At 41.5% G+C, this 24,993-nt stretch overlaps 1 protein-coding gene across 3 annotated transcripts in view; it reads left to right on the forward strand.

The window, feature by feature from the left end:
* Positions 1-24,993, forward strand: part of LOC147109361 (E3 ubiquitin-protein ligase pellino homolog 2) — a 298,817-nt gene that overhangs the window by 157,426 nt on the left and 116,398 nt on the right. For all 3 annotated transcript variants that reach the window (XM_086003247.1, XM_086003249.1, XM_086003248.1), the window contains one exon: positions 11,202-11,331. In XM_086003247.1, coding sequence (XP_085859373.1) covers positions 11,202-11,331 — 130 coding nt within the window. The remainder of the gene's footprint in view (positions 1-11,201; positions 11,332-24,993) is intronic.

A 24,993-nucleotide genomic window follows, 5' to 3' on the forward strand; every position in this document is an offset into this window, starting at 1 on the left:
GTGTTTTGAGGAGGTGGAGAGGAAAGGGGGTTTATGGATGGAATATGAATGTGGGGTCTTGGCAGTTGAAGGCATGGCCACCAATGGTGTGGCGAAGGGAAATGGGGATGCACAAAAGGCTGGAGTAAGAGCAATGGAGAGTTCAGTGGGGGGAGGGGGTGGTCGGTGGTTGTTGTGCTGGGAAGGTTACAGAGAAATGGTGAGCTGAGTCCATGGAGTGATTTAAACACAATGATGAGGTATTGGGAGACTGGGAGCCAATGTAGGCCTCCAAGGACAGGAGTGGTGGGTGAGTGGGATATGGTGCAGGATAGAATCTAGGAAGCCGAGCTTTTGATGAGCTGAAGTTTACAATGAGCGGACGGTAATCGGCCAGCCAGGAGAGCCTTGGAGTAGTCAAGTCTTGATGTGACAAAGGCATCAATGTAGGGGTAGATACGTGCACTGTTAAGGAAGTTGAAGTAGGCAGTCTTTGTGATGGAGTGGCTATAGAGTTGGAATCTCAGCTCCGGTTTGAAAAGGACAGCATGGTTGCTAATAATCAGCCTGAGACAGTGACTGGGGAGGAAAACGGAGTCAGTGGTAAAGTTAGAGTTTTGGAGGGAGGGGGCAAAGATGATGGTGTGATGTATGTGTAATTCTTTCTACAGTAAAGAAACCTATTCTATCAATACTTTGAATCAAATGTTACTGTATATGCTAGTGATGCAGAGTAAAACTCTCCTCTCTGCCCCAAAAGTGTACCTCCATTCCAAGCTCAGAAGAGCATCTACTACTGCACCAGCATAATATTTTCCACTTCTTGTCATCTTTCTAAGTGACCGTGTCAATTTTGCGCTCATGTCCACCAGGAACTAGGATTGAGACTGCCCAAATTCATTTAACATAAAAGAGGTTGGTAAGGTGATAACAGAGGCTTCTGGCCACAATTTTAAACATGCAAATTGTGCCATGAAACTGGAGAGTAGCCAATGTAACACCATTGTACAAGAAGGGAGTGATGGATAAACCAGATAACTATAGATCATCAGCTGTGCGTGAATTTTTTAATCTATAATCCGAGATCAAATTAATAAGCATTTAGAAATGCATGGTTTAATCAAGAACAACTACTTGCATTTATATAGAGCCTTTAAAGTAGCAAAATGTTCCAAGGCACTTAGCAAGAGCGTTAACAATAAAAAAATGTTGACACCGAGCCACAGGAGGAGATATCAAGACAGATGATCAAAAGCTTGATCAAAGAGGTACGTTTTAAGGAGTATCTTAAAGGAGGAGATAGAGGTGGAGAGGTTTAGGGTGGGAATTGCCGAGCTCCAGTCCAAAGCAACTGAAAGCACGGCCGACAATGGTGGATGCAAGATACCAGAATTGGAGAAGCGCAGAGATTGCGAAGGCTTGTAGGGCTAGATCAAGGACAACCAGCATGGATTTAGTAAAGGAAAGCTGTATTTTACAAATTTTTGAATAAGTGACTATTTGGATAGATAAAGGGAATGCAGTAGATGTAGTGTATTTGGATTTTCAGATAATGTTTGAGAAAGCATCTCACAAGTGCTTTCTTTGAAAAGTTCAGTCATATGGGCAGAGTTAGGGTTAATGGTTGTTGCTCATAGAAACATAGAAGATAGGAGCAGGAGTAGGCCATTCGGCCCCTCGAGCCTGCTCCGCCATTTAATGAGATCATGGCTGATCATTCAAATTCAGTACCCTGTCCCTGCTTTCTCCCCATATCCCTTGATCCTTTTAGCCTTAAGAAATATATCTAACTCCTTCTTGAATATATTTAATGAATTGGCCTCTACTGCCTTCTGTGGTAGAGAATTCCACAGGTTCACCACTCTCTGGGTGAAGAAATTCCTCCTCATCTCAGTCCTAAATGGCTTACCCCTTATCTTTAGACTGTGACCCCTGGTTCTGGATTCCCCCGCCACTGGGAACATCCTTCCTGCATATAGTCTGTCTAGTCCTGTTAGAATTTTATAAGTTTCAATGAGATGCCCTCTCATTTTTCTAAACTCCAGTGAATATAAGCCCAATCGACCCAATCTCTCCTCATATGTCATTCCTGCCATCCCAGGCATCAGTCTGGTGAATCTTCGCTGCACTCCCTCTATGGCAAGAACATCCTTCCTCAGATAAGACGACCAAAACTGCACACAATACTCAAGGTGTGGTCTCGCCAAGGCCCTGGACAACTGCAGCAAGACATCCTTGCTCCTGTACTCGAATCCTCTCGCTATGAAGGCCAACATACCATTTGCCTTCTTAACCACCTGCATGCTTACCTTCAGCGACTGGTGCACAAGGACATCCAGGTCTCGTTGCACTTCCCCTTCTCCCAATCTATTGCCATTCAGATAATAATCTGCCTTCCTGTTTTTGCCACCAAAGTGGATAACCTCGCATTTATCCACATTATACTGCATCTGCCATACATCTGCCCAATCACCCAAATCATCCTAGAATTTCTCGGCATCCTCCTCACAGCACACACGCCCACCCAGCTTTGTGTCGTCTGCAAACTTGGAGATATTACATCTAGTTCCCTCGTCTAGATCATTAATATATGTTGTGAATAGTTGGGGTCCTAGCACCGATCCCTGCGGTACCCCACTAGTCACTGCCTTCCACTCGGAAAAAGACCCGTTTATTCCAACTCTTTGCTTCCTGTCTGCCAACCAGTTCGCTATCCAAGTCAGTGCCTTACCCCCAATCCCATGTGCTTTAACTTTACACGCTAATCTCTTATGCGGCACCTTATCGAAAGCCTTCTGAAAGTCCAAATACACCACATCCACTGGTTTTCCTTTATCTATTCTACCAGTTACATCCTCAAAAAATTCCAGTAGATTAGTCCAGCACGATTTACCTTTTGTAAATCCATGTTGATTTTGTCCGATCCTGTCACTGTTTTCCAAGTGCTCTGCTATTACATCTTTTATAATGGACTCTAGCATTTTCCCCACTACCGATGTCAGGCTTACCGGTCTATAATTCCCCGTTTTCTCTCCACTACCTTTTTTGAATAGTGGGGTAACATTAGCCACCCTCCAATCCATGGGAACTGTTCCAGAGTCTATAGAATTTTGGAAGATGACCAGCAATGCATCTACTATTTCTAGGGCCACTTCCTTAAGTACCCTAGGATGTAGATTATCAGGCCCTGGGGATTTATCGGCCTTCAATCTCGTCAATTTCCCTAACACCATTTCCCTACAAATACTGATTTCATTCAGTTCCTCCCTCTCATTAGACCCTATGTTCCCTGACATCACTGGGAGGTTATTTGTTTCCTCCTTTGTGATGACAGAACCAAAGTATGTATTTAATTGGTCTGCCATTTCTTTCTTCCCCATTATAAATTCCCCTGATTCTGACTGCAAGGGACCTACGCTTGATTTCACCAATCTTTTTCTCTTCACATATCTATAGAAGTTTTTACAGTCAGTTTTTATGTTCCCTGCAAGCTTACGCTCATACTCTATTTTCCCTCTCTTAATTAATCCCTTTGTCCTCCTTTTTTGAATCCTAAACTGCTCCCAATCCTCAGGTTTGTTGCTTTTTCTGGCCAATTTATATGTCCTCTCCTTGGATCTTATGCTATCCCTAATTTCCCTGGTTAGCCACGGTTGAGTCACCTTTTTTGTTTTATTTTTATGCCAAACAGGGATGAACAAATTCTGTAGTTCATCCATGCGATCTTTAAATGTTTGCCATTGCCTATCCACCGTCAACCCGTTAAGTAACGTTCCCCAATCCATCCTAGCCAACTCGCGCCTCATACCATCGTAGTTTCCTTTATTTAAATTCAGGACCCTAGTCTCTGAGTCAGATACTTCACTCTCCATCTTAATGAAGAATTCTATCATATTATGATGGCTCTGCTCCAAGGGGCCTCGCACAACAAGATTGCTAATTAATCCTTTCTCATTACATAATACCCAGTCTAAGATGGCCTGATCTCTAGTTAGTTCCTCAACATATTGGTCCAGGAAACCATCCCGTATACACTCCAGGAATTCCTCCTCCACAGTATTGTTACTAATTTGTTAGCCCAATCTATATGTAGATTAAAGTCACCCATGATAACTGCTGTGCCCTTATTGCACGCACCTCTAATTTCCCGTTTAATGCCATTCCCAACCTCAGCATTACTGTTTGGGGGTCTGTATACAACTCCCACTAACGATTTCTGCCCCTTGGTATTTCTCAGCTCTACCCATACAGATTCCACATCATCAGAGCTAATATTCTTCCTTACTATTGTGTTAATCTCCTCTTTAACTAGCAATGCTACCCCACCTCCTTTTCCTTTTTGCCTGACTTTCCTGAATATTGAATACCCCTGGATGTTGAATTCCCAGCCTCGGTCACCCTGGAGCCATGTCTCCGTAATCCCAATTATATCATATTCGTTTACATCTATTTGCGCAGCTAATTCATCAACCTTATTACGAATGCTCCTCGCATTAAGACCCAAAGCCTTCAGGTTTTTTTTTAACACTCTTAGACCTTTTAGAATTTATTATTTACTGTGGCCATGTTTGATTTACACCCTTGATTTCTCTGATTGCCACTTTTGCTTTTCTCCTTCCTGTCTTTTGCTTCTATCCTTGCTTCCCTTTCCTCTGTCTCCCTGCACAGGTTCCCAACCCCCTGCCATTTTAGTTTAAACCCTCCCCAACAGCACTAGCAAACACTTCCTCTAGGACATTGGTCCCGGTCCTGCCCACGTGCAAATTGCCCAGCTTGTACTGGTCCCACCTCCCCCAGAATCGGTTCCAATGTCCCAGGAATTTGAATCCCTCCCCCTTGCACCATTCCTCTAGCCATGTATTCATCTGCAATATCCTTCTATTTCTACTCTGATTTGCACATGGCACTTGTAGCAATCGTGAGATTACTACCTTTTGAGGTCCTATTTTTAAATTTACCTCCTAACTCCCTATATTCAGCTTTTAGGACCTCATCCCGGTTTTTACCTATATCTTTGATACCTATATGCACCACGACATCTGGCTGTTCACCCTCCCCCCTCCAGAATGCCCTGCAGCCACTCCGAGACATCCTTGACCCTTGCACCAGGGAGGCAACATACCACCCTGGAGTCTCGCTTGCGGCCGCAGAAACGCCTATCTATTCCCCTTACAATAGAATCCCCTATCACTATAGCTCTCCCGCTCTTTTTCCTCCCGTCCTGTGCAGCAGGAGCACTCACGGTGCCAGGAAGTTGGCTGCTGCTGCCTTCCCCCGATAAGCCATCTCCCTCAACAATATTCGAATTGGTATATCTGTTTGAGAGGGGGATGGCCACAGGGGACCCCTGCACTACCTGCCTGCACCTACTACTCTACCTGGCGGTCACCCATTCCCTTCTTGCCTGTGCAGCCTTTACTTGCGGTGTGACCAACTGATTAAACATGATATCCACGACGTCCTCAGCATCGCGAATTCTCCAGTATGTATCCATTCGCAGCTCCAGTGCCGCAATGCGGTCTGCCAGTAGCTGCAGCTGGATACACTTCCTGCACACGTGGTCGTCGGGGACACAGGAAGTGTCCCTGATTTCCCACATAGTACAGGAGGAGCATGCCACGGGGCCGAGCTGTGCTGTCGTGACTTACCCTTCAATTAATTTTAATTAAATCAAATCAATACCACCAATTGCACTACAATTAAATGATGCACTCAAGGGCCCTTGGTTACTAGCACTCCCCGATACACAACAGAGACCTTAGAAAGTATATCCACAAAAATTAAGACCGTCTAAACTTTATAAGCTACTAACCTTAACTGTCAAACTATAGAGTAGTATAAATACTCACCTGGCTGTACTCACCCAATCAGCTGCTTCTTCTTGCCTGCGTCACTTTTTGAATCGTGGCGTGGCTCTGGAACGCTGCCGCCGGTCTGCGAGATTGACCGGCCTTTGAAAAAAAGCCCGTGAAAGTGAGTTTAAATACTCACTACTCTCCTACTGCTCCCGACACCGGCCTCTTCCTATAGGGTGAAAAGTTAGGAAAAACAAAGGCGAAGCAAGGGAGCTCCTCCTTCCACTCCTCACCTAACCCTGACTCTCTCAACTTGCAGCACTCTGTTGAAAGACTGGATAGGGTTGGAACCAATGTTCTCTCTAATTTTGTTTTGTACTGAGCGAGCCACAAACTCCTTTGAGCACGACCTTTTCAGCCATGAGCAAATTTTAAAACAACGGCTTTTACACCGACAGCAACAGCGACCACTTAAAAGCATATATACCGTAATGGCATATTGCCACCCCACCGTCTCAAATCATGAGACAATCAGAAAAGGTTCTATACAAGTTTAACATAACTTCTCTGCTTTTGAATTCTATTCCTCTAGAAATATACCCCAGTGCTTTATTTGCAGTTTTATGGCTTTTTTGACCTGCGTTGCTACCTTTTAATGATTTGTGAATCTATACCCCTAGATCTCTTTGCACCTCTATTCCATTTAGACTCTTATTTTCCAAGGAGTAGGTAGCCTCCTTATTCCTCCTACCAAAATGCACCTCACACTTATCTATATTAAAATTCATTTGTCATTTACATGCCCATTCTTAAAGTTTGTTTATGGTCGAATTAATTAAAAGCTTTTAGTTTGTCATGTACAACTTTATTTAATAATTACTTGTCAGAAATGACTAGGATATAAAAGAACTGCCCAATAATGCATTAACACTTCAGAAACGTCACTCAGTTACACGGTTATGCTTCGACAAACAATACAAAAGCCCAAGGTGAGCTGAAAGAGGCATATCTATTCTTATTAATTTTAAAGTTTTCAACGTATTAGCCCATCCCTCATGTCATTATAGCAATGGCTGCACAAGCAGCAGGAGCAGCGGCTTTCCTATGGCGCTGACGTGCTGTACGTCCATATAAGTGATTAGAATATTAATCACAATGCAATCAGACAACCAACAAATATAAAGTGCTGTAGTTCTTTAGTTCACAGTATTAAAAAGTATTTAACAAAAATGGGTATCTGTATTTCCAACTTCAATCACTTCCATTAATAAACGTCGTCTTCTTGAACCCCCCCCCCCCCCCACGTAACATGTGAGAAATGCAGCACTTATTCACAAGTGCAGAAAAATACATACACAATTTGCGTCACCGCAAAAACTAAAAGCAGGAAAAGCTATGATTTAACAGAAATAAACATTGGTTCTCCTGTCCAGGAAGAAAGATGAATCAGATTGACTTGGAAATGATCACTAATATGTTGATGTAAAGATGTTAATTTACGAATTTCACTTCCAATGTTTTTCTCTCAAACATTCTCCACAATATTAATCCCTGCTCTTATCACAAAGTGTTGAAATATTTTAGGTACTTCCCAATTAAAAAGTGGGAAACAAACTTCATTGTACAGTACTCTCAATTTTTAATCTCCTATTTTAAACTTTTATGCCAAATCAAAATTGTACATTATCAGTTTAATTGAAATATTTTCTGTGTCTTTCTCAATAAACAAATAGTAGTTTCTTCTAAAGTAGCTTCCTGCAATTCTTATACATAATTACATAACTCATGTTTCTATTACTCCACTAAACGTTTAAGAGGAAATATATATTTACATTATTCCTGGGACTTGTTAGGACTTTAGAACGACAGACAAAATAAAATGATTTGTGTTTTTCCCCTTTTATGGTTCTCTTCCTAAACATCTTAATATTTTTAAAGTCAATAAAAATATGTAACTCCTACAAATCCTCCCCCTCCTCAACAGCATGGTTGCATATTTGTGTAAATCTACTCACTTCAGTCGATTGTTCAAAATCAAATATTGAGAAATTGAAATTTTAAAATGTTTTAAGCATTTCCGACCCTCTTTAAAGGCGTTTGGACATCAAGACCTGGTTAAAACTTGTTTAGATGAGGAGAAATTGATTTTTGTTTCTTCCAAAACCATATTTGATACTTGGGGGGGGGGGGGGGGGGGGGGGGGGGGGAGTGTTTTTCACACTCATTCTTTGTGAAAAGTTCATTAAAAATCTTTAAATTCTTTCAAGTCTCGTTGCAGCTTTGACAGAAGAAGTTGCTCCAAGTTTCTCTTTAGCCTCTTTCACGCGGTCATTAAACATACAACAAAAAAAATAATAAAATAAACTTTAATTCCAAAAGGAGCTCAAATAAGAAAGTGAATAAAGTGGTTAAACTTCCTAAGAAGGCGGTGAAGTTATCTATCCCCAGCCTTGGCGAGAAGTTGGGATCAACTTTAGAGAAGTTGTTTCCTCTTTTCCTGTTGCCATTCCCTCTGTCTCAGACTCTGAGGTAAAAACGGGGCACAAACATTTTCCCCCCTCCTACATGATTTAAATAACCCTAATAGCCTCTTTCAAAAAGAGGACAACACCTGGCAAAATTTAATTGGCACTTACCGTGGGACATTCAACATCACTTTACTGTTTTTTTCCGGCTTTAAACAATTTTCTGAATTTTTAAAACAAAAATTCACACACTTGTTTCACCGGGGGCCTAAAACTTGTTTATTTTAGCCTACTTTCAGTGGCCATTGTACATGTGCTGCACCTCGACCTGTGTTGTTCCAAAGAGCGGCTCAGTCCCCGGGAACAGGCTACAGGTGCCTGACCCTCACCCCTCTGTCTCTCCCTCTCACCCTGTCTCTCTCTCTCTCTCTCCCTCGGGGTCTCTCTCTCCAGTCTCCTTCTCTCCCTTGGATCTCTCTCCAGTCTCCGTCTCTCCCTCGGTCTCTCTCTCCAGTCTCCCTCGGTCTCCGTGTCTCCATCTCTCTCCTCCCCACCCCCCCCCCCCACCCCCCCTGGTCTCCGTCTCTCCAGTCTCTGTCTCCGCCCGCCCCCCCCCCCCCGGTCTCTCTCCAGTCTTCGTCTCTCTCCCGGTCTCCATCTCTCTCCCCAGTCTCTGTCTCTCCTTCGGTCTCTCTCCGTCTCTCTTGCTCGCCCCACCCCTGTCTCTCTCTCTCTCGCTCGCCCCACAGTTTCCCCCCTCGCTCTCTTCCTCTCTCCCCCCCCCCCCCCCCCCCCCAGTCTCCCCCTCTCCCCCAGTTAATCTCCCATTTCGATCCTTGCTCTCCCCCCACTGGCCACCAACGGATCCCCTGACCTCTGCATGGAGCCGACGAAAGCGTGGTCCAACTGGATATTCTCCGGTATACCACGAGCCGACACAGAAGGCTGCAAAGGCAAATAATCAGAGCGCGGGGGATTCTCCTGCTGTTCAGCTGAAAAGTCAAAGTTCAAGGGAGAAAACCAAACCCCTCCCAGCGTTGCACAGCAACACATCAACCATTGGAACACACACTTCAAGAGCTGCAATTGCGACTGGCTCCGAGGTCGCAAGACTCACAAACGACTCTGGATTCCCGGGGTCATTGTGTAGTGGGCCCCTCCCCCGCTCCAGCTGCTGTCCAGCTCTCTGCGTGGCATTTCAATTCAACTGCGTGGGAGCTCGGGGATCAGTGCGGCGCATGCAACCGCGCACCTTAGAGGGAACAGTGGTTGGAACTGGTGTACCCATGATCTTAAAATTTGCTCTTGACAACAGTAAGAGGTTTGGCAAACTATGAGATGACACAGGCCGGTTAATGGAATAGGCAGACAGGTGTTTGGTGTAATTTGATGTGGATAAATATGAGGTAATACATTTCGGGAGAAAAAAAGGAATACGAGTACTCTTAATGGAAAGACACAAGGGTGTGGATGAATAGAGATATCTCGGGGTTTAAATAAATAAATTCCTGATTACGCGAGTGCAGGTAGGTAAAGCCATGAAAAGGTCAATAGAATTTTTTTGTTTATAAATAGTGGCATAGAGTACAAGAGTAAAGAAATAATAACTTGGTACAAAACATTGGTTAGGCCACAGTTAAGAGTACTGTATACAGTTTTGGGCATCCCGTTATAGAAAGGACGTTAAGGCCGTAGAGAGTGTACAACATAGATTTACCAGGATGATCCTAGGGATGGGAATGAATAGTTACGAGGCGAGACTTTAGATACTGGGACTTTTTCCACTGCAGCAGAGAAGTCTAAGTGGAGATTTAAGAGAGGCGTCTAAAATTATGAAGCGTTTTAATGGTGATTAGGGAAAAACTTAATACTTTTGGTTGGGAAGTCAGTGACACTGCATCATCAATTGAAGATTATTATCGAGAGTGAGGAGAGAGGCCAGGAGAGATTTCTTTACACGCAGGGTTGTTGGACCATGCAATGCAATTTTCCACAGAGTAGTTGAAGCAGAGGCAATTGCACCTTTCAAAGGGAAAATAAAAGAAATATTTGAAGCAGGGAAAGATATAAGACTATGAGGAGAGAGTTGGCAGTGAGATTAGTTTTGGATTGCTCTTGCAAGGAGCCAGCACAGAAACAATGGGCTGAATGGCCTCCTGTGTTGTAAACTTCAATGGTTCTATGGACTAGCCAGCAGATAGGGGACTTCCATCCATCAGTCTGGCCTGAATTTAAACCAAAATCTCAAAAGTACATTTAACCACTGCACCACCCAGTCTTGCAGGTTACTTTTCTTATGAACAGTACCACCCAAAATTCCCTTTGTGGCTATCGTTTCATTTTGTTCTGGTGGATTAACTCAAACGATGTTAGATACTGTCTTTTTATGTTGTACAGCTAATGTTCCTTTTTAATTTATTGAAACAAAACCTAAATAGTTGTTTGCATTATTGGAAAAATCTGAGGATCGTTTAGTGTACTCCGAATTCACAGTAATATTTTAGCTGTAACATCGGACCATACAAATGAATGAGTGCAAGACAATCTCCTTGAACATGCTTTTTGCCACCATGCAAGTTAGATACAGAGCTACACAGAACTATCCTTTTCATTTTGTGATTGCTATGTTATTGGTACTATTTGTTTTTAGTTTTATAGATTCTGCAAGATTTGCTCAGCGGAAGTAAAGGAGCTTATTTGAAGCAGGCTGTTACTACATTTAAAATTCAGCCATTTTACTTACAATAAATGTTTGGGAAATACAGCTTTATATATTATAGCATGAACCCCCTGTGAGTAGGTTATTCTTTCGAGATGTCCTACTGCATTTCAGTGGCTGGAATTGCTCCTGGACCTTTGAAACAAGCTTATTTAACAGAAACCTTTACAATTGTAGAATATGGGCACATTGTTGCAGAAATTGATAACGGAAATTTATATGCAACTTCTGTTTCATTCACAGATACAATGGTTCTCTTCCAAATGGAGACAGGGGGCGCAGAAAAAGTAGATTTGCTCTTTACAAACGACCCAAACCTAATGGAGTCAAGCCCAGTACAGTGCATGTTATTTCCACTCCTCAAGCTTCCAAGGTATGTGGTTAGGTGGATTGGTTGGAACGTGGTGATTTACAATCATGATAGAATAACTTTATGAAAATGTTTAAATAATATCCCAAGTACTGTCTCTTGTGTTTTTGATGTTTAAGAACTGACAGGACATTAGGTTGTTTCTTAACATCAAACACGTCATTGGCATTCCAGACTGGTATGGAGTACCTTACATGGACAGAACTCAGCTTTGCCCAAGTGCAACAAGTTGGTGCTGCACTATGCCTCAAGATTACTTAAGAATTGGCTTCAACTTTATAGTAGTTTTTATTGCAGCAGGCAGCTTTAAAATGCTAGCACTGTTTCATAAAATTAATGCGCAGGGATTCTATGTTTGTGAACTTTTTTTGTACTTCAGCATCCAACACCCCAGGTCAAGTATAGCAATAGACCAGTGTAAAGTTTCCTTCATACTGAGTGGAAAGAGTTTCACTGGTTATCATGTGATAGAGATACAGTAAATACAGCAGGAATATTTTCTCATCACTATACATAGCAAAATTGTAAACATACTCTTTTAGAATGTATTTTGGGTTTTGCTAGAAATACCGGACATGCTTTGCATTAACTGGAGTTTGTGAAAGGTGGTGGAGGAGAGACCAGTGAGGAGGGCCTTCGAGAAATTAATCATCAGTGTAAGGAAGACATTAATTTGGTTTGGGGAATTAGGAAGAGAGGCGGAGGCATAAATGAGCAAAGTACTCCAGGTGTCAAAATGCAGTCTTGGCGGATATGATTGGGGGAGGGGGAAGAGGAGGGTGGGGGGTGGGTGGTGAGATCCGGAGGGTCACGGAGGGGGGGGGTGTGGTGAGATCCGGAGGGGGGGGGGGGGTGTGGTGAGATCCGGAGGGTCGCGGGGGTGTGGTGAGATCCGGAGGGTCACGGAGGCGGGGGTGTGGTGAGATCCAGAGGGTTGCGGAGGCGGGGGGGTATCCTCCCAGGTTGCTTTTTTGCTCTTGTGGCTGGTTCACAGTGGCACTGTTGCAGGAGATGCCTCATTTCTCCACTTAGCATCTCAGGAGGACATCGAATGGATAGCCAAGCTAGACATCCCATTATGAGCTTTCCTGTTATACGAAGGTAGTAGTAGTGACACTGTTAGATGGCTGGGAATAGTTTTACCTGCCTGTGCTTTGACTGAAGTTTATTGTATAGCTTGTAGAGACTAGGGGGAGAAAAATGGTGGTGGAGCAATTAGAATACAAATATCGTTACAGAAATTGGCCACTTCAGTTTTTGAAGCGAATACATTATATTATTCCACATATTTTCTTGCTAGTGGAAAACTGTTTTCAGTTAGTATGAGGTGGTACTGGCTATACCATGTTCAAGGCAGCAGTTTAAAAGTTTAGCTTCAGAGTAATTTATTAGGAGTTAGTGAGTGCACAATCAAATGAAAAATGTGATATACAAAATAGCAATTTGTGTGCGAGCATCAGTGAGCACTTTGTCAGTGATGTTCTTTGCAACGTGTACAAGTACGAAGAGGAATCATTTTTTTAACAAAAAATTGAGATGTAAATTTGAATTTATAAAAGTACGATACCTGAAGAAAACAAACTTTAGATAGTAGAATTTGTGTTGATTTCCAAAAGATTTTTCATAGGAATGTTAAATGTAATGATTTTGCTTTATGTGCATGTTGAAAAGTAATTCCTAAATGAGGCCTGAAAACAGAAGTTGAGTATGATATTGTTCTGATTGTGAAATTCTCTCTGAACCTATTTCAGGTTTAATACTATGTTTAAACGTGATTGAATCATGATCAGTGCCACTAGGATTTCAGCATTTTTAGCTATAACATCATGGTGAAGTTCTGGTAGTTATGGGCCTGTCACTCTTGATGGTAATTGAGGGAGCAATTTTGGGGTAATGAATTAAAAGCATCAACTAAGATATGTATTGTTTCAAATGCCTAGATTTCTTGCCGTGTATTGGTACCAATTAACTAACTAACAGCCTAATGACCGCACTCTTTTATGTTGAGTACGTGCTTTTCCTGTATTTGATCTGTGGTCAGCAAACAGTTAAGGACAAACACACAGGTTTTACAAACTCATTGTCATTACTAAAGCCATTATTTATGTCTGCAATCAAACAACAAATAGAGTTCTTTAAAAATTTAACCATTTTAGTTTTGAAATATTGAGCAAAAAGATAAGATCCCTTTCATTTTTCTGAATGTTGACATTTTCTGTCTGCTGGGTATGAGTGCATTACAGTCATGCCAATTTATTTTGTACTTCCTCTGTACAGCAGCAGTTTCCTGAAACTAATCCTGCTTGAAATTAGCCAAAGTGTTAGAGTACTGAGATTGCTGGATTGAACAGGGAGTTCCTTTCTATCTATTTGAGAAAAAATGAATAACCTGTAGACTCAAGCACTCAAATACTTTTCATAACTGTTAATCGTTTTACCAATTTGTATGACACATAATCACTGTAAAGTAAATTGTGTGCTCAATTTTAAAATATACCTGTTTAGACTTGACTGCATCTGAAGCATAGAAATTCTATAATGTACTGTAAATACATGCTATACTTGATTGGTCCTAGTATCAATGGGCTAAGGAGAGAAACTCGAGTTCAACATGGGCAAGATTTCCAGCAGAGTGACTTATATCTCCAAAGCATGACAAATACTTTTTTGTTTCTGGCAGTGACTGTTGTGTTAAAATCCTTCCACTACCCACTAGCTTGTTGTTAAAACCATAGCTTTATATTATTTCAATGAGGAAAGCATGATGTCTTCTGGGAAAGCTCTTGCCCGTGCAGTCCTTCTTTTAGTGAAAGACATTGGCCCAGAATTTGCTGGAGCGGAGCATTTTTCCTCAACCTTCAGCACAAAAATTAAATTGCTGGAAGTGCAAGTTGATAATGCCGCAACCAGGTTGACGGGGCATCTGGGACCTCCTAAATATCTGGTTAAGGAGATAGACAAATAAGGATAGAGAAAGAAAGAGGAATGATGGAGAAGGATATAGGGTGACTTAGAGTCACATTAGATACAGAAAGAGAAATAAAGAAAGGGAAAGAAAGAAAGAATGGATTACGAGAGAAAGGAAAAGTAAGAAAAAAATTAAAACAATTTACAATTTAAAAACCTCTAGGAACAATTTACTACCTGCAGGAATGAGACTCCACAGTTTGTTGTTCCCATTCTGGGCCGAAGAGGTTGAGTGGCATTGAAGGAACATAAATCTCATCATTAAAAGAGTTCTTGCGTCGTTAAGTGCCAGCCCTAAATTTCTGCGGCGAGTTTAATTCGTTTCAACAGTACAAATGCAGCAATTACTTGAAAATCACTGGGAGGTTGATGGTGAACTCCCGTTTTCATGAGGCTAACGGCGCAAATCATCCAGCAATTTGTGGTGATTTGCAACTCACGGTGTATCGCTTCCTTGCTACAAATTGCTGGGTTGTTTACACACTAATAATGGTATGTGCATTAAACTCGCTGTTATTTTCCCAGCACATCCTGGGCCATGAGTTAGTGTCCGCTGGTGGTGAAACTACATTGCACCACTTGATTGCATTAAAAAAAAAATGTCTGCATAAATTGTGACTATGGTCCTGTTTTGATATGAGAGGATTTAATTTATTTATATTGTAGATTAGGTTAGTTATTCTGTATTTTGGTTACAGAACAGTACTAAATATATTTTTAATTCCAGACCTCCTTTCTTGTAAGTCTGCAGTAAGCAAACTGATTTCCTCTTGCATATTGATTGCATTTAGGAACATAGGAACAGGCCATTCAACCCCTTGAGCCTGTTCGCCATTCAGTGAGATTATGGATGGTCTGTATCCTAACTATCCACCTGCCTTGGCTCCATATCCCTTAATACCCTTGGCTAGCAAAAATCTATTTTGATTTCAGATTTAAAATGATTAATTGAGCTAGCATCTACTGCTTTTTGTGGGAGAGAGTTCCATATTTTTACCACCCTTTGTGTGAAGAAGTGTTTCCTAACTTCTCTCCTGGATGGCCTGGCTCTGATTTTAAGGCTACGTCCCCTTGTCCTAGTCTCCCCCACCAGTAGAAAAAGTTTTTCTCTCTCTCTCCCTTATCAATTCATTTCAAAATCCTAAAAACCTCAATCAAATCACTCCATAACCTTCCATATTCTAGGGAATACAAGCCTAGTTTATGTAATTACTCCTAATTTAACCCTTGGAACCCTGGTAACATTCTGGTGAATCTACGCTGCACTTCCTTCTACAGCCAGTATATCCTTTCTAAGGTGTGGTGCCCAGAACTGTACACAGTACTCCAGATGTGGTCTAACCAGAGCTTTGTATAGCTGTAGCAAAACTTCCTCCCCTTTATATTCTAGCCTTCTAGTAATGAAGGCGAACATTCCATTTGCCTTTTTGATTTTTTTTTAGTGATCTGTGTACATGGACCGCTAAATCTCTTTGGCCCTCCATTGTTCCTAGCTTTTCACCATTTAAAAAAATACTCGGATCTATCCTTTTTTGGTCCAAAATGGATGACAGCGGCCATGTGGGAGAGAAAAAAAAGGAAAAAGCACAAACCAAAAGTGGATAAAAAATATATAAAAATATGATAGGGGCCGAGGTTATGATCTGAAATTGTTGAACTCGATAGTCCAATATCTGTCTTTCATTCTGCCAGCGCATTTCACACTTCATCTAGAGCCATCCTTTGTTTCTTTACCTGTCCTATTACCATCTCGTCTCGCCTTGAATATCTCTTAATGTCTCTTCACATCTCAGACCTTCCCTTTTGTTCTTTCATCCCATCTCCCATTTCCCAGCCCCCAAACTTGCTTTTTAATCTGTTTCATTTCTTGCTTTTTTCTCAGTTCTGACGAAGGGTCTTCGACCTGAAACATTAACTCTGTTTCTCTCTCCACGGATGTTGCCCTGGCCTGCTGAGTTTTTCCAGTGTTTTCTGTTGTTATTTTGGATTTCCAGCATCTGCAGTATTTTGCTATCGTATTGGATATATGGCTCTCTATCATGTTGTCTAAGTCATTAATAAATACAGTGAATAGTTGAGATCCTTGTGGGACACCAATAGCCACTTCCTTCCAATTTGAGTACATACCTAATATTCCTACTTTCTGTCTTCTACCCACTGCCTCACCAATTTCCTAACTAGGTCAATAATTTGCCTTCAATTCCATGAGCTTTAATTTTAGTTAACCGTCTCTTATGTGCAACACATTTTCTATAGTAGGTGGAAATAATGGAATCAAAGCAGAAACTGTCCAATTATTAAGTAGAAGACAACTGTATCCATTTCTTTCTGAAAAATATTCAGCTACCAAACCAGTTGACTAAAACAAAAACAAAGAAAGCAGTACTTTTTTAGTACTATAAGGTGCATAATAGAAATGGAAAGTACCCTGATCATCATTCAATAACATTAGGGAACCTACAAGTTTTTTATTGTGAGACTTAAATACTGCAATTCAAGATCATTACTACTTAAATCGGTCACGGAAGGAGCGTTAATCGCGGCCAGAAATCCTTCCACCACTTCACACAGTTCCCCAAAGGGAAGAGTGTGAAGACACGTACGACGACGACTACTTAAATTGAATGTACAGTAGTATCTATATGCACAGTAATTAAAACTAACAGCACAAGAGTAGAACACTTTGCATTTCAGAATTTGTTTAAAAGGTTCTGTGCAATAAAAACACAGGTTTGAATGTGTGCTCTGTTCTATTTTTTTTCTTTTCAAAGTGGGTGGCACATGCAATTCTGCACTTCAAGAGTGCAGTATTTATAAAAAAAAAAAAAATATTTTTTGTAAAAATGCCTTTCAAGAAAGAATGAAATAATGATTTGCACATAGAAATGAACTAGTGTACAGCTGATGTCAGCTGCAACACATTCATTTCAGTGTGAACGTTTTATGTATATCTTTATTGTTTTAAAAGTAATAAGGATTACAGTGTTGCCATCTTTATTGTGTTGCATACATGAGTTCATATTAACCATTGCTGTAGCTAGCTACATCATTGTTTTACTCCTAGAAGTACTTTTAATTTTAGTTTTAGTCTCATTTCTGGAGTTTTAGTTTTACTTACAAGTTTCATAAGGCTATCTGTCTCCTTCACACTTTGTCGCTCCTTATCAGACACCATCTGTAGTATAGTCTTAGCTCAGCCTGCACAGCCCAATACTGTAAGTTCCCCCCCCCCGCCGCTGCTTGCATACTCTTTCACATCAACTTTCCATTGCTTCAGTTCTATCCCTTCTTGGCCTCAGTAACTCTTCCCTTCCCCCAAAGAATGCTTGCAGTACTATCTTCCTGTGCTGCTCTTTCGTATCAACACTCTTGCTTCTTCAGGCCTTCGTACCAAATCGTTCTTCCTTGATCAGTCAAAGTATATACTACTTTCTTGTTCCTTAGTATTAATTTGAATCTGATGGTTGTCATAATCTGTTGACTAACATCTGGTAGCAGGGGTTGACTTGAGGCTGTCATCTGGGACTAATGAATTGGTATAATTCCCTCAAGTCCAGTTGATACTGTTTAAAGCAGTATTGTGCTGATGTTTCCACAAGTTGCACATCCTTTCCCATTGTAATACCGGGTCTCACGAGAGATCTGAAAAGAAGGGCTCTTGGCCTCTGCAAATTTCAGCACTGTTCTTTGCATTTCAGTTTAATGTGGCCATCATAGCCATTAACAAGGGCTGAACAAGTCGATCCTTGCATTCAGTGCCTTTTCTCTTTCAGCACTCTAAAGCTGGGAGGAATCTGTAGAATAACACAGCAAATGGATTTTTGGGTCCATTTACAATTGCAAACTGATTTTACTCACCAGCTTAACCATGAGGAATATATGAACCTAACAGCTATTGCAGGAAAGGCTGATATTTTTTTCTTGCTTTTTTTCCACAATATTCTTTCCTCACCCACCTTTCTGTCGTAATCGCAGTAGCTGCTTGCCCTCTGGTACTTTGGCCAAGTGGCTATTTTTTCACATGACCTTGACTGCGTGTGTCAGCAGGCTATTCAATTGTGCGGATTATCACAGCCAGGGCCAATCCTACATTCACTAGAGCAGCAAGAGGAGCCCGTAGATGGGATTCAGGAATGGGAACCCTGATCAGTTTTCCTTGCCCTAACTCACAGGCATTGATTTATAACACCTTCCCTACCTCTCCATCTGAGATCAGCATCTGGGATCAAATTTGGGATCCTCCTGGCCTGTAAGGCTCAGCTACTCATTGACATGAAAGACTTATTTTATTAAATTGCTGACATACTTTTTCCCTCCTAATGGCTGTGCTGCATTGCACCAAGGGGTTTGCTGGTGGCAAAATACCCATAAATCCTTCACTTTTCTTTCTCCCCTCTTTTCCACCCCCTCTTCCCCCTCCCCACCCCCCCCCCCCGCCCCAAGTGTAAAGCTTTGAAAGCTCATTTTAACTAAGACAGTGCCAAAAAATGACACGCTTTCATATTACATCATTAGCCCAGCGCACTTTGATTAATTTTTTCAACTGTACATGTTCAGCTTTCTAGTATCTCTTCCTGGACAATTCTTCTGCCTTCCTGCCTTCCTTAATGTCATGAGCATTCACTGTTTCTTTTTAACCATTTAGTTTGAAATGTACTGCTGACATTTTGGGAGAAAGAGCAATAGCAATACTAGGCTCATACAAATATATGAAAAATGATGGACAGGAGAAGACCTACTGATCCATCTAGTTGTGATGCCTTGTGCCTGGAAACCATGTAATCGCCTGGTGAGGCTAAAAACCCAGGCCAATTAGAGGAACTAAATCTAGGGACATTCTTCTCCGACCACCTTAGGTAGTCGAAAACTAGTCTAGGAGACCACTGGCCCCAATTAATGTTACCAGCTACCTATCTCTTGTATGAGGAGATCTCTGCCCTGTTAGAAACCGGTCCAGCTCTTGCTTGAAGGCTCAGTTTGCTAAAATATATTTATTGGGCTACTGTTGAGCAGTTAGTCATAAGAAAACCTTGGAGACCAGAATAGACTTTTACAAATGAATGACTGAAATATTGATGATGCAGTAAGTTAGAAAATGTTACTAACCGTTAACAAACTACTGTAAAGGATTAAGTTAAACTATTGAGAGTTGTATAATTTAGGATACCAAGTTAAATAAGAGGAAATAAAGTAATAGATTTAATTAATTTCAAAGTTTAAAAATGTGGATTTGAAGCTTTTTGCCCTGATAGTATAATTGTGCTTGGCCAACTGCACTTTAAATTCCACACTGGTCACCATATTTAATAAGGTGTGCTGTCTAGGTACTATAGGTTTTTGCCCCCACTTTTCTTCATTTAAAAAACATTTCAGAGGTTTTTTTTCCCAGTAGCTTCAAAATATTAGAATAGCTGCAAGGCTTCAGTGCAGCACATCCTAATAAAGTTGTGTGATCCAGCTTCTACAGATATGTAAACACAAGGGACCTTCACCATCTGTCATCAGTGAGCTTGGCAGTGAAAGTAAATCTGGCATATGCTTGGGGCAAGCCGAGAGGTACTTCATTTTATTGTTATATACTGCTTATGAGCCTATAGATAACAAATAGTTGAACCCCTTACCCTTTCCTCAGAACCTGACCCTATCTTGTGATTTGCAATTGTAGTATTTGATCTGAAAGCTGAAAAGAAAGTGATTACCTTACTTTTAGGGAAAGTGTCTCAATGGATGCATTGTATAAATTGAGTGCTACTTGCTTTGCTGTCATCTGTTGAGTGTTTTAGAATCAGTGAATAACTGACAATGTCCAGCTCTGATAAAAGGCCTTAAATTTTATTTTTGCTTTGTAATTATGTAGAATTTTCTTCACGATCCCCAATGTTTCTATGTAGTGGTGATTCTTGCCGTACTTTTCTTGCATAACAACAGTAAATTGAATTAAAAGTACTTAATTGACTGAATCGCTTTGAGGCGTCCTGAGGTCATGAAAGGAACTATATAAATGCAATAAAAACAGAAAATGCTGGAAATACTCAGCAGGTCATTCAGCATCTGTGGAAAGAGAAACAAAGTTTATGTTTCATGTTGATGACCTTTCAGATTTCCAGCACCTGCAGTGTTTTGCTTTTATTTATATATATAAATGCAAGTTTGTTTGTTCTTTCTTGCTATGATGGGCAACTAATTTGCCTGTAAGTTATTTACTATTCTTGGTAGTTCTGTCCTTGTGCATCTTAATAACCCAGATGATTACCAGAGAGAGGTTTCTACTTTGGGATTTAACATTGAGGAACAACAACAACTTATATTTATATGGCGTCTCTAACATAAAAAAACCTCAAGGCGCTTCATAAAAGTGTAAGGAAAAATAGACGCTGAACCAGAAAAGGAGATATGAGGCGTGAACAAAATCTTGTCTGAAGAGCTGAGTTTGAATGAGGGCCTTAAAAGAGGAGAGGGAGGTGGAGAAGCAGAAGGTTTAGGGAGGAAATTCTAGAGTGTGGGGACTAGGCAGCTGAAGGCATGACCACCAATGGTGGGATGAAGAAAGTGGGGATGCACAAGAGGCCACAGATAGAGGAACAAATCTGGGGGAGGGGGTGGTTACAGAGATAGGGAGGGACAAAGCCAGGGAGGGATTTAAGAAAAGACACCAGGATGAGAATTTTAAATTGGGGGTATTGAGGGACCAGGAATCAATGTAGGTCAGTGAGGACAGGGTTGATGGTTGAGTGGGACTTGGCATGGGATAGGATGCAGCCAGCAGAATTTTGGATGTGCTGAAGTTTATGGAGTGTGGAGGTTGGGAGGCCAGCCAAGGGAGTTGGGCCTTGACGTGACGGGCATGGATGAGGGTTTCAGCAGCAGATAGACTAAGGCAGGGGCAGAGTAGGGCGATGCTATGGAGGTGGAAGTAAATGTTCTTTGTGATGGGGCCAGAAACTCAGCTCAGGGTTAAATTAGGATGCTGATAATACGAACAGACTTGTTGAGCCTGAATTAGAGGCATGGGAGGGAGATGGAATTGGTGGCAAGGGTACGGAATTTGTGGTGGGGCCAGAGACGATGACTTTGATCTTCCCAATGTTTAACTGGAGAAAATTGCGGCTCATCCAAGATTGGTTTCTGACAACAGAGGTGGTGGAGGGATTGGGTCAGGTGATGGAGGCAGGTGGTGGCTGGGTGTTATCAGCATGCATGAGGAAGCTGATTCCATGTCTCTGGCTGATGTCACCAAGGGGCAGCATGCCGGTGAGGAAAAGGAGGATGATAAGGATAGACCCTTGGAAGACTCTGAAGGTAACAGTGTGGGAGTGGGTGGGAATAGATGCTCTGGTTCCAAAGAAAAGCTGGGGGTTATCTTTGCTATCCGGGATATTCCTGGAGCTGTGAGTGGTTTCGGCAGAGTGATGTCCGTTCCAAAGTGTTCACAGCCAATTAATTACTTTTGAAGTATAGTCACTTATATAGGCATTATTATAACAGCCAGTTTGTACGCAGCAAGGTCCCACAAACAGCAGTGAGATAAATGACTCGTTAATTTTTTTTTGGGTGGTATTTCAGGGATAAATACTGTTCAGGACATTGGGAGAACTCCTCCTCCTCTTTTGAAAAGTGGAATCCTTTATGTCCACCTGAACAAGCAGAGTGGCCTTTGTTTAAAATTGCATCTGAAAGACTACACCTTTGGCAATGCATCCATGCTCTTAGTACTGGACTGAAATATTAGCCTATATTGTGTGTTGAAGTGCAGATGTGGGTCTTGAGCCCATGATCACCTGACTTAGAGGCAGGAGTGCTATCATTGAGCCAAGCTGACACAGATTTCCCTGCCTCCTCCTTCCAGTTTTCTCAGTTTCCCTCCTTATCTTCTGAAGATCACTATCCATGCTGAGACATAGCAGTTCCATAGGTGCTGACAATCCTGAGACACCTCACCCAAGCAGCCACTTTTCAAGTGTGTGTGTGTGTAGATGGTAAGCATTTACAGGAAACTGTCTTTTAACCGGCACCTAAATACCCGGAAATCTCTCTTAACCGGCAAAATTCAGGAGTAGGTTCAGGTAAGTTTTACTATATATTAGTGGCTGTGTAACCAGGGTTCCTGGATCTGTGGCCATGTAACCGGGCTTCTTGCACCTGTGGCCGTGCAACAGGGACTCCTGGCTCTGTGGCCGTGTAACCGGGACTCCTGCATAAGTGCCGTGTAACTGGGGCTCCTGCACTTGTGGCCGTGTGTACGGGGCTCTCGTACCTTGGTAAGTATACCTCTCCGTAATCCGGACTTTTTGATCAACTGGCACCACACCGGTCCCGTCGGTGCCGGGTAAAAAAGAGTTTCCTGTACATCCAAACCTAATTCTGTTTGCACATGTGCACTTTCCAACATGGATCCTGGACAATGAGCAGGAGTGGGATCCTGACTACTTTTTCTCTTTTCTGTCTAACCTATGGACACAGGCCAATTTGTAGTATCTCCACTATTCCTGTTTCTACTCCATATTCTTCAGGAGAGTTGAATGTGACATTTTCACTTTTCCACAAGGCCTAGTTTTATGTAGTTTGGTGATGGTCTCATTTTTGTTGTATTTGTTCTAAATTTGTTTATCGTGCCTTGATTAAAACTGCTAATTAATAGGGTGGTTATACCTGCAAGCTTTCCATCACTGAAATGATTTTGGCTTTACAGTAATGCAAAATGTGCAGAACAGTTGCAGAATTCTGAGCACAGATTCAGTTTAACTGAAACAGTTTGATTTGCAGTGGGTGCAATACAACAGCAATGAGTACAGAATGAACATTTTAAGCTTTGCTCTTAAACTTCTTATTGTTAACTGTCAGCTCTTTAACAGTGGCCCGGATTTTCTGATCAGAGGCTTCCTGCGTGCGGATGTCTCCGATCTGGAAAAAATCTACGAACTTACCTGCTGGCTCCGTTGGTCCTGACACTTCCGATCCTGGGCCTCCTTATCCGCGCGCAGAGGCCCAGGTATCCCAGGGGCACAGGCGGCTTGCAAGCGTCCCTGGGATCACAGGGGCCATGGGGAATCAATCAAAGAAGGGAATCCCCCTTCAGACTTTTGACAGGTCTCTCCGCTTAGGCCGGTCAAAAGTATGAATGGGGATCACTCAAAAAACACACTAAAACATTAAATAATTTTTTTTTAAATCACATATTTAAAATGAGTTAAAATTACATTAAATTAAATATTTTAAATAAAAATTTAATTTTTTGAAAAAAATAAAGTTTTTTATGGGGCTAAAAATATACTTATCTTTTTTTAAAGTATTTTTAAAATTATAAAAGTGAATTTTTTTTTTTTTTTTTACTTTTTTAAACTCTTATGCTGGTAAAAGCAAGCCGTACGCAGGCTTTTACCAGGCGTAAGATTTTTAAAGGTTTTCAGCGGGTGGAAGTTGTGCAGAAAGCAGAACTCCCTGCCCGCAGAGGCCCTTCTCCAGGGCAGGCGGATGATCTGTCAAGAGGATTCTTGACAGATCAGAAGTGCCGGTTTTCAGCGCATGCGTCTCGCATGCCTGAAATCGGCACTTGCGAGGCCCCTACGGGTGTGTACACAGCTCGTAGGCATCCGTGGGGGTCGGAAAATACGGGCCATTAAGTGTATCCAGCATTTAGATGGTGGTGAGCAGAGCTCTGCACATGCACGCAAGCACGTACGTCAGAACTCTGCCTGACCAGAGAGCAATGTTGAACTAGCAGTATAACTGGTCACTTCTGGCTTTGCATCGTTGTAAGAAGATATTATTCTCAATTTAGCATTACAACTGCACAACGGTAAGCTCAAAATTGGACAGAATTTGTGATGTTGCCCAAGAGATAAAATTCTCTTCCACCTTATTAAAGATGGCTATTATTTTCTGGATTTGATTGTGATCTACGTGTAGTCTTTCTCCAATAAGTATTTGTGGTATTTTTTTTTAATGAACTCAAAGCTGTATAGAATGTTCTTTTTTCTTAGTATCTAATTCACCACAAGAAGTGATGTTTCAAAAGGATCTGAAAAACCTAATTTCCTTTGGTCCGTGGAAACCTCCTGAACTGGAAGTATAGTTCAACTAAACTCATATACAAGTTGCAACAATAATGGCCCAGAGTTTGCGGTAGAAATAACGGTGAGGCTATCAATGCTCATCGTTATTAAGGAGTAAATCAGACTGCAACTTCCAGCGTCCCCACATGCGCAGTTAAACGTGGAAATTGGGAATTTGCTGTCTGAGTTGCCCTGCTCCTCCAAAAGCTTTGCTATACACCCGGTATCTTGCTGAGAGTCAGCGTTCACATATATGGAAGGGCATGAATTTGCGGTACTTACATGATAGATACCCACTAAACATGCCTGAAAAAGTTGGGGCTTGTCCATTCAAATGCAAATGAATTTTTAACAACGTGATAAGTCTTAATTACTGCCAAACAACCTCTCTGGCATTGAAAATTAACTTTTAAAAGTGTTGAGCCTCATTCCTTCAGATTTTAATAATTGGAGATTTTTAAAACTTTTCTTCTGTCTCTTTTATCTCTCAATCGCATCTTTCTGTTCCTCTCGCAATTTCACTTTCTGTACATGATTTGGCTTTGAATTAAGTATTCTAACTTATACTTCCTGGTTTCGGCTCTGCATGTCTCAGTAAGGATTCTTCAGTCTGATTGGTTAAGAATATGCTTGCCCTGTTCTCAGG

This window comes from Somniosus microcephalus, chromosome 12 (genome assembly GCF_052327205.1).
Source record: "Somniosus microcephalus isolate GS21.2 chromosome 12, FLI_Smic_1.0, whole genome shotgun sequence".
In the NCBI taxonomy this organism is placed as follows: domain Eukaryota; kingdom Metazoa; phylum Chordata; class Chondrichthyes; order Squaliformes; family Somniosidae; genus Somniosus; species Somniosus microcephalus.